Source organism: Rattus norvegicus, chromosome 3, assembly GCF_036323735.1.
Source record: "Rattus norvegicus strain BN/NHsdMcwi chromosome 3, GRCr8, whole genome shotgun sequence".
NCBI classification, from domain to species: Eukaryota; Metazoa; Chordata; class Mammalia; order Rodentia; family Muridae; genus Rattus; species Rattus norvegicus.
The window spans coordinates 76,293,087-76,303,584 of record NC_086021.1 but is presented as its reverse complement, the minus strand read 5'-3'; the positions used below and the strand labels follow the sequence as shown (position 1 = coordinate 76,303,584).

The 10,498-nt window shown below is 41.8% G+C and overlaps 1 protein-coding gene across 2 annotated transcripts in view; it reads right to left on the bottom strand.

Annotated features, from left to right (window-relative positions):
* Positions 1–263: 263 nt before the first annotated feature.
* Positions 264–10,498, bottom strand: part of Dcaf17 (DDB1 and CUL4 associated factor 17) — a 31,819-nt gene continuing 21,584 nt past the window's right edge. The window contains exons 11-14 of one of the 2 annotated variants that reach the window (NM_001398928.1): positions 9,584–9,671; positions 8,491–8,574; positions 7,143–7,298; positions 264–5,986 (exon numbers count right to left, since the gene is read on the bottom strand). In NM_001398928.1, coding sequence (NP_001385857.1) covers positions 5,846–5,986; positions 7,143–7,298; positions 8,491–8,574; positions 9,584–9,671 — 469 coding nt within the window. In that variant the 3' untranslated portion in view covers positions 264–5,845. Of the gene's footprint in view, positions 5,987–6,883; positions 7,299–8,490; positions 8,575–9,583; positions 9,672–10,498 lie in introns of those variants that run through there. The other variant, NM_001177688.2, reaches the window with a different exon arrangement.

Genomic DNA, 10,498 nt, shown 5'->3' with positions numbered 1-10,498 from the left:
AATAACGATCTGAGTATCAACCAGAAGTGATTACATATTCACTATCAGTGATAAAAGAGGAAAGACTGCTGAGCAAAATATTAAGAAAATAAAGAGCTACTGCAAATCTCATATGGCATGACAGGCCTATGAAGTGGAGAAAGCCTCTGGGAAAGTCTGGGGGTGTCAAACACACATCTGCTGGTGGACAGCAACATTCTATCTTATCCCTAGAAACTTATCCAAGATAAATACAGACAAATATATGTATGCATACACACACGTAAGTGACCAGAGCAGCTTTATTCATAACAGTAAGAAAAAAAATAGCAGAAATAGCCCATCAATGGGGAGACGGAAAGACAAACTGGTATATTCATATAAAAGGTTCAGGAATAAAAAGTAATGAACAAGTGATGCTCCAACGTGGGTGCTCCACAGTCGTCATCGTCATCGTGCTAAGGAGTTCGGTCTGGAACATGGTGGAATGACAGTGGGTGTAGGTGATGCCTGTGTGGGCTGGGAATGGATGATTCCAATGCTTTCAATTTTGAGAAGGATGTGGATTATACAATCATTAAAAAAAAAATCAGCAAATTTATACAATATATGTGAATTCCATTACATGTAAATATTAAATACATTTTTAAAATTTAAATAAGGTATTGGGTGACTTATTTTGAAGTGCACTAAAAATCGGTAATAAAACAATGAAACCTTTGTGGTGTTTGGTTACATAATACAATTATATAAAGTTTATGTTTAAAATCTTCTCAACACAACAGAGCAGGGTCTGTCTCATCTACTACAGCCCTTGGTTGAAATATATTTTTCTCCATGTGAGATAGAGACCCCACAGAACCACAGAGGGCAGAAATTAGGGCCTAGGTTTTCTTTAGGTTCTAAATGTTTAGTGTTAACAAACATGGTAAGGAAGAGAAGAAAGTGTAAAAATCATCGCTGTCATCACCGTCATCTTCTTTTTGAGAGGATCTTGCTGTGGAGTCCTTACTGGCCTGACACTAAGCAGCCTGTGTTAGCCTTGCCCTTGTGGCAATAATCTGCCAACATCAAAAATGATTTAATAGATGCTAACTATAGAAAGAGTAGTTACTGATACTGTTTACTCGATTACAAACATTGTTTCTGAACTACATCCAATTATTAAATGAAGAGCCACCTTTCCGTCAATTTATGTATAAACTCTGCCCTATCCAAGTTTAGTCCAAAAACATGGAATTCAATGATCACTCACACACACACACACACACACACACACACACACACACACACACACACACACACCCTAGGTGCTGGGTTGTAGTTAGAGCATTGCTTGGTGTGTACAGAGGCCCAAGGTCACTATTCAGCACCAGGTGAAGTACAGACCACAGGGAACAAACAAAGACCACCTCACACTCAATAACAGCCCCCGGGTCCTTACTGTAACGTCTGTCACTGTGCTATGGGCGTGTGTCCAAGCCTCACTTCCCCAGGGGTACAAGGGGAAAGGGAATGGCGATTTATACCTGAAGTGGTTACTTTCAATAGGAATCCTTTACCTGTATCAAGGTCAGTAGCAGACAAAACCATTCAGAATCACAGGTGGGCATGGAGGCTCATCACAGCCTGGACTACACAGAAAATTTCAGGGTTGGAGGAGAGGGGGAGAGAGAAAATCAAAGGGGGAGAAAAAAAGGGAGCAGAGAGAGGGAGGGAGGGAGAACATGACCCACCCCCCTTTTAAGTATACATAAGGAAGGTTAAAAAAAATGCTCAAAAGGTGGGAAACCATGGGCTATCTTTATTTAAACAAAATAAAATCATCTCCTTACTTGTTAGTTCACTAGCAGCAGTGACAGGATTTGCTGTTTCTCCCAGGGTTGTGACAAATACTGTAGAACAATAAGCCTGCTGTGTCACTCTGGGAATAAGGTCTGTATCTGCTGAGAGAAGCAGCCCTACTTCTGAGTGCGCAACTGCAGACACCAGAGAGCCGTGGTGCTTCTGGGGAGCACTCGTTGTCTTTGCTGCGGCTGCTGCTGTTGTTATTCCAGCACTGGGAACTGAACCTAGGGCCTCATATGAGCACAACAGCCAAGGCTCTACCGCTAAGCTACATTCCCAGCTCATCTTCTTGGTATGAGTAGAATCTACGGTTTGTCCACTGTTTTTCAACATAAACTGCCACAACCAAACAGCTGTAGTTCATCCTGTTAGTTGGGCACAGCTCTCGCTCGTACTCACTCTCGCTCTCTCTCTCTCTCTTTCCTCTGTGTGTGTGTGTACTCTGCATATCTGTGGGCATGTGTGAACATATGTATATGTGTGTGTGTGTGTGTGTGTGTGTGTGTGTGTGTGTGTGTGTGTTTGGGGAGTCCATAAGTGGGTGTCAGAGCTCTTGGATCTGGGTTTACAAGTGGTTGTAAGCATACAACCCAGGCTAGCCTCCAACTTGTGGCAACCCTCCTGCTTCAGCCTCCCATTTGCTAGGATTTCAGCTGGGAGCCATCAGGTTCGGCTCACACTAGGACTTTCTTAGTGGTCACATTATAGTTAGTCTAGAAGTAGCCCATTCTTTTTTCTTAAAAAGACCTAAGAAATGTCTCAACAGCCTTCCTGAATATGAGTTTCTATTATCACACGTATATACATACACATAACAATGACAAAGGAGAAGACAGTCAACTGCCACCTTCAAAAGATTCTTTGCCAGGACTGAAGTCTAAAGATACCCTCTTCTAAATGCTCTCAAAACACAGAGCTAAGCCTGCACGGCAGCACCCCTCCTGCTGGCTGCTGCAGTTCCCCTCCATCGCAGCAAGGAAAGATGGAAGCAGGCAGATTTTCTGTGAGTTTGAGGCTAGCCTGCTCTACATGGTGTAGCAAGGCAGCCAGGGCTACATATCTAAATACACACACGCACACACACCAGAAAACAAACTAATCAAACGAAAGCCACCCAAACAACAAAGCAAAAACAAATTCTAAGGTGCAAATGTCAGATAGGGCTGGGCACTGTAACTATTAACTGCTCTGTAATTACAGTGCTGTCTGTGACATGCTCTCAGAGCTTCAGACGCTAAATAGAGATGTTACGGATCATACAACAAGACTGAATTCTTCCCTCCCTAGATCTGAGTATTAGACTTAACATGGTACTATCTTGCTCATGAGGTAATGATTTCTTTGTTCCCAAATGACAATTCTAAATAGGATCCGCTTCAGAAGGATTTCTTTTTCTCACATACATTCTGCCTTATTCTAAAACATCAATACTTATTAAATTAACATCCCTAATCCGGAAATCAAAAATGCTCTCAAAATCAAAACTTTAGAGCTAACATGATGTCATGAGTACGAAATTCAACACCTGATCTAACTTGCTGGGACACAGTTAAAGCATGGATAGGTGCACTTAAAACACAGCACAAAAGCATCTTCAGATTATACACACAAGATATAAATTAAACTTAAAATGATTTTCATGCTTAGACCTTGGACCCCTCCTGCAGATTTTATAATGTACCCACAAATATCCTAAAATCAGGGGAAATGTGAATTACAAAACACTTTTGGTGCTAAACATCTTAGACAAGGAATATTGAACCTGTAACTTTTTTCTTGGCACAAAAAGATGATTTTTAGGTTTCCTTTATTTCTTGACTGAATAGATTAGTTACTAATTCTTTGATTTTTAAACAGCCAACACCTTTCTCTTTAGTCCTGCTGATCATAATCACCTAGAAATATTTTTGCAGGTTTTCAAGGGCTGACTGGACAGAATTCACACCATTCTCCACCTCTACCTGACCCAGACAGGGTTTCTCTGTGGAGCCCTGGCTGTCCTGTCCTCTCTCTGAAGACTAGGCTGGCCTTGAACTCAGAGATCCACCTGTCTTTGCCTACCAAACACTGGGATTAAAGGTGTGTACCACCACCTACTGGCTTGGAATTCATACCAATCTTAATATGAAGTCAGGACAAAATGAGGAGATTTTTACACAGATCTTCCAAGTTAAAATTCCTTATTTTAACCTTAAACTTGAATCAAATATGGTTTGTTGCTCTTCTTTTATGCTTTATTAAAGCGTAAAAGCCCAGTCTGGGCTGGTTCTGAACTTATTACATGCCAAGCTCACACAGAATTCTTGATTGTCCTGCCTCTGCCTTTGGGATCAAGGGTTTTGTTTTGTTTAAAGCAAGATTTTGCTACATAGTACAAGTTGGCCCTGAACTTGCAGTAATCCTCCTGTTGCAGCTCCCTGAATGCTTGGATACAGGTGTGAACTACTTGCTCTGACTGTTCGTTCCTTGTTTTACAGTTACTTTGGAGGATGACTTGGAAAAATGAGATGACCATGTAGGTTCTGAGCAACCGAGTTTCTCAGACAGGGACTGTAAGTAACAGTCTCTCCCTCTACATTGTTCTTATCTAACATTCTAAAGGTGATTACTGGAATTCAAGTGTCATGTTTAAATCTGTTCTAACACAGAAGAAAAACATTCCTTCCATGAACAATCAAAATCTTCTTCTGGCTAATAAGAACTCCTCTTGGTTTCAATTGTGCTACAAAGAAGAGGCCACCAGGGGCCAGCAATGCACAGAAGGGGGCCTAACCGAGGCCCCTTTATGTTCTTGCATACATATGAAAATATCACTAAACAAACAGAGCCACTCAGTAAATAGAGTGGAAAATAAGACAAACCTTGTTAGCTGTACTAAAAGCTAAACAGTGTACAAATGAGGAAAAGCTTTCCTTTGAAATTTGCCTGGAATCTTTTATAGTACATATGCTAGGGAGATAGCTCATTAGTAAAGTGCTTGCTATATAAGCATGAGTTTGATGCCCAGCCCTGTACATATCTGGGCATGCAGTATGCCTTTACTCCCAGTGCTGGGCAAGAGACAGGAGCATCCCTGGCCAGCCAGCCAGGCTAGCACGATTGGTAAGTCGCAGGCCCTTGTGAGACCCTGTCTGAAAATGCACCGTAGATGGCTCTTGAGAACACCATTGGTTGACTTTTAGCCTCCAAATGCCAGGCACACATGTGGGCACACCTGCCAATATGTGCACACCAGCGTACACATGAACATGCAAATATGTCCTCAGAAACAAAGTCAAGTGCACTGGTATTTATACACATAAACAGTCAATGAGAACATCAGGCCATGAGAATAAAACCACGTAAGAAATGATCTGAAAACTAGAAATGATATCCCCCCCCTTTTTTTTGGTTTGTTTTTGTTTACAAAGAAGCTGTGGTGATTTTTGGCTCAAAAGTATGATTTTACATTAGAAATCCTACTTCTAATCCTTAAGCAAAGTTTGGTATAGAGTATATAGAATTCCTTTATCTTTATGTTGACTTCTTTAGACCAGGTCTTGTGGAGAATTTGAATTTGCTATATAGCTAACACTGGCTTTGGACTTCTGGTCTTTCTGCTCTATCTGCGAGCAGAGATGACAGGTTACGTGCCACCATACCTGGCGTCTATATTTAATAGTTTTGTTTCTCTCTCCTAGCCTTACTTCATAGTAGTCTTTAAGAATTACCTTAGTTGTCCCTGCATCAGTGATGTCTCTGACCCATAGACTTAGCTGTCCTGTTCCCTAGCATTTTATACTCACATTAGCACCTAATCGAAGTTTCAAAATGCTGGGTCTCTTGGGACAGCATCCTAGAGAGCATTTACATCAGATGGAGTCCTTACCACTGTACGTGGTGAGTATAACCTAGTCCTTTGAAGCTAGCACAAGACCTGTTCTGGAAAATACTGTAGAATGTTCCATGCAGATAATGAGGACTAGACACAGCTGATTGAGGTTTCACCAATGTTTCAAGTTATGATGATCTCACTGTCTTAATCGCTTCTGTTGACAGTTTCCTCCTCTTCTCCAGGGTCACAGACCATCTGGTAAACATAGCAGCTGAAGACCCTGTTGGGCTTCTGTTCGATGTGCAGCACCAAATCTCTGTCAAAGTAGACTTCATGGCTATAGGTCTGTAAAAACAAACATAGTCACACGGGACCTGATTTTCACACAGTCACATTCACCGTGTGTCCCGAAGATACCACAGCACCTACCCTATGCTCCTATGTACACAGATGTAGAAGACTTGCCAGAAATGGATTTTATGTGCATGCAGATGACTAACGGAAAAATACAGAGAAGGTAGAGAATGGAAGGAGCTCCGGGTTTAGAAACTTGGATATGCAGTTCATTCTCAGAACAGCACACCTGTCTGACCCATGAGCACGTACAAGCACTCATGCCTCTCAAGTTCCTTCCTGATAGGAAAAGACCTAGGCAGAAGGTATGCTGTTCCTTGTTTTACTTTTGCGTGTGTGCTGTGGAATGTGTGCATGCTCCCATGTGTGTGGATAACTGTGTGTATGCATGTGTGTTATCTGTAGGCCAGAAGGTGATGTCAGATGTCTTCCTCAGTTCCTCTCCACTTTATGCCTTGGATCCCGAGCTCAAGGATTTGGCTAGTCTAGTCATCTTGCCTCTGAGATCTTGTCTTCACCTCCAAGTTGGGCTGACACACCTGCCAGCATTATGTGATGGGTGCTGGGGACCCAAACCCAACTGAACAGCACAGCAATTGAACCATCTCCCCACTCCTCCTGAAACTCATAAACTCATGCCACCACCAACTCATTTTAGGTGGTTCTGGGAACTGAAGCTATGGTCTGATGGGCTGATATTTTGCCCCCTGAGCTATATCCCCAGTCCATTTATATTTTATAATATTTGGAAGAACAACTATTTCCAAGTGCTGGAACCCAACTTGCTTAAATATGCTTGCCCCTTAACTATGGGAGATAATTTCATTTTAAAAAATGTTACCAAATTCATAATTGGGAGGAAAATAAAGGACCATGGTAAGCAAATAATATATCTCAAGAATCATGTTTACTTTGTTTTTTCACCAGTATCTTCAAGGATACTGGTAAGATGGTATTCTTAATGCTTAGAGAAACAAGGTTTACAAGTGCTCATTTTGTCTTGCATGTTGGACAATAATAACAAAAAAGAAGTTATTCTTTCGTGTGGTCACGGCACAGGTGAATCTGGACTGACGAGGACATGTCCTAATAAATGGCGCTTGTAAAGGAAACCCTTACAACTCAGTGTCCCAGTGGTTATACATACCACATCCCATGACTCCACTAGTGGGATGCTTTTGAGTAAGGTTCCATACTCGTTACAGTGGAAATCCAGGTGAGCTTTCCCTTCTGCATCTATTTGAGTGACAGCCACTACGGAAAGCAAGTTCAACTCATCTTCATAGTCCACGACTTTGAAAGTCTGGGGGACAGATGAAAGTAGTGTCAATTCTAGTTAATAAGCAAGAACTATTCCTACATTTTAAACTGAATTATTCTATCACTTATGAAAACACAACAGAAGGACGAACAAATAAATGAGAGAATCAGTAGAAATGTATCACTGTGTATACACATAAAATATGGGTGGCTCTCCAGATCTCCACGTGTTAAGCAGTATCCTATAGTCTTGGCAAACAACCAGAAAGAACACTGCATCCCTTGGGGTTGGAGTTACAGGCCTTTGCCTACATGGCCAGTTTGTTGCTACATGGGTGCTGGGACTCAAACTCTGAAACTCAAACAACATGTGTTCTTAACTGGAAAGCCACCTCTCCACCCAAAAGAACTGCCAGCGCAACCTCAACTTAGAGTTGCCAGTTTTTGTTTAGCTCTGTTCTGTTTTCCTTTTGCTTCTGCAGGGATTTGAACCAGGAGCTCATGCTTGCCATGCAAGCACTCTACTGCTCGACCATGAAGAATTTGCTTCTTAAAAACGATTTATCTTGGGCTGGAGAGATGGCTCAGTGGTTAAGAGCACCCAACTGCTCTTCCAGAGGTCGTGAGTTCAATTCCCAGCAACCACATGGTGGCTCACAACCATCTGTAAAGAGATCGGATGCCCTCTTCTGGTGTATCTGAAGACAGCTACAGTGTACTTATATATAATAAATAAAATAAAATCTTTAAAACAAAACAAAACAAAAAAAAAAACAAAAAAAACCCGATTTATCTTTAAAAATAGTATGTGTGTATATGTATGTATATGTGTTTGCATGTGCTCTCACATGCAATGGTAGTGCACCCCTTTAATCCAGCAGAGGCAGATGGCCAGACTGGTCTACAAATTGAGTTCCAGGATAGCCAAGACTCTATAGAGAAACTCTGTTTTGAAAAAAAAACCAAACCAACCAAACAAAATGTACATCTTACAAAACAATAAGCTAATCATGTTTTCAAGTTATTTTGGCCCCATAAACTTTACTACAAATAAAACCACGTAAAAGACTGCAGTAAGGCAACAGGAGAGGGGTGGCACTGACTGGACCCCACACACCCACCCCCATCCTGCTGCAGGGGTCCCTGACTCCAAGTCTGTCTGGGGGTGGGGAGCTGGGAAGCATTAATTGAACAGAAGTGGACTGTTGGATTGATTATCGTTGGCTAAGGAATACCTCCTGTTCTGGGTCATCATCCAGAAGGTTGACATTTCGTTTCACCACACGTCCAGAAGCTGTAACCGTGATTAAGTTTTCCTTCTGATGGGGGGTGGGGAGGGGGAGAGAAGGAAAATCAGGACATGCCCCACTGCGTGCACTCAAATACAACATCCTCAGAATGTGGTTAAACCAGCTGGCCCTTCCCAACACACACATTCCTCTAGCGGACTGAGAAAAATTCCAAATTTAATTTAAATCTGTAATTTTCAATCCTTCACTCAGTGAACAATAATTTATTTTAAATAAAAACTTTAAATGGACAAATGCTAGAATAGGCAAAACCTAATTAATTAAACATTACAGATTTACTCTCCATTCATCCTCTGACTTTTGCCTTACACAGGACAGAAAACTAAAGGTGGATTTGCACTCAGAAACTTCCCTCTTCAAGGGCCTCAGCTCACACAGTAAAGGCAAAGTACCAACTGCAGTTCAGGTGTGGTGTCTGTACCAACTGCAGTTCAGGTGTGGTGTCTGTACCAACTGCAGTTCAGGTGTGGAGTCTGTACCAACTGCAGTTCAGGTGTGGTGTCTGTACCAACTGCAGTTCAGGTGTGGAGTCTGTACCAACTGCAGTTCAGGTGTGGTGTCTGTACCAACTGCAGTTCAGGTGTGGTGTCTGTACCAACTGCAGTTCAGGTGTGGAGTCTGTACCAACTGCAGTTCAGGTGTGGAGTCTGTACCAACTGCAGTTCAGGTGTGGAGTCTGTACCAACTGCAGTTCAGGTGTGGTGTCTGTACCAACTGCAGTTCAGGTGTGGTGTCTGCTTTTAAAACATATATACCCCACCTGAACTCTGACAACTTTAGAACTGAAGACTGACAAATCACCACTAAAACATTTGAAGAGAAAATAACAGAAATAAGTGAGATAAATTCAGTATAATCAACTCTCTTCAAACCTCATACGTATGTGGAGGAGGACTAGCTCCTCATGCACAGCGAATAAACAGGCTGAAGAGTTGGGATGTTTGCAGCTAGCAGGCAAACATGATATTACAAGATACACACAGTTCTACAGAAAGGACATAAGGTATTTCTGACTTACTCTGTCTTCTCTATTGGCCCAAATGACAAAATCTTCAGAGATCTGATGCTGAGAACTATTATTTTCTACTTCACTCAGCTTCAAGACTCTGGAAAGGAAAAAGAATTCTAAGAACTCAAGATTGCAAAACACCACCAATCTGCCAAAGCTAAGCTCAGATGAGGCTCAACACAGGGAACTTGCAGCAACTCACTTCTCCATTGACTTGTCTGTAACATTAATCTCATTGTTAAAATCCATAACCTTATTCACACTCATATTTGTGAGATGGGAAAGCACAGCTATGAGGCATGGGGCTCACACAGGTAAAGCAGCAGCTGGCTCAGTCCTAACCCAGTTTTCAGCCGGTTAATGACACGACCGTGCGAACCTCACCTCTCCCTCCATGTAGCAGGACCTGTGTCTCACCCCTCACATTAGAGCAGAAAGTTGCACTGTTGTTTCTGTAGAACACATAGCTAAGGATAGCACTTAGAGTCAACAGTGAGAGGTCAGCAATTAATGGAATGCTGGACTTCCACAAGAGAGTAAAATCTATCACCAACAACACCATTTTTTAAAGGATTATATGTTAAGATTTGGATTTGCAGAGTATAAATGATCTCATGGGTCAAACTTATTAATCAAGAGAAAAATAATTTGCTTTCCACCCACAGAAATCTGTTCACATCATTAAAATACTTCAAAAGTACAATATTCTCTCTTTTTTTTTTCTTTTTTCTTTTTTTTTCGGAGCTGGGGACCGAACCCAGGGCCTTGCACACTTGCTAGGCAAGCACTCTACCACTGAGCTAAATCCCCAACCCCAAAAGTACAATATTCTCAAAGCTCCAATTCTCTTAGGCAAAAGAGAACAGCAAGAAGAAGCCACTGTGGCAGGGACAACCAGGTTATGTCACAGTTGCCAATGATAAA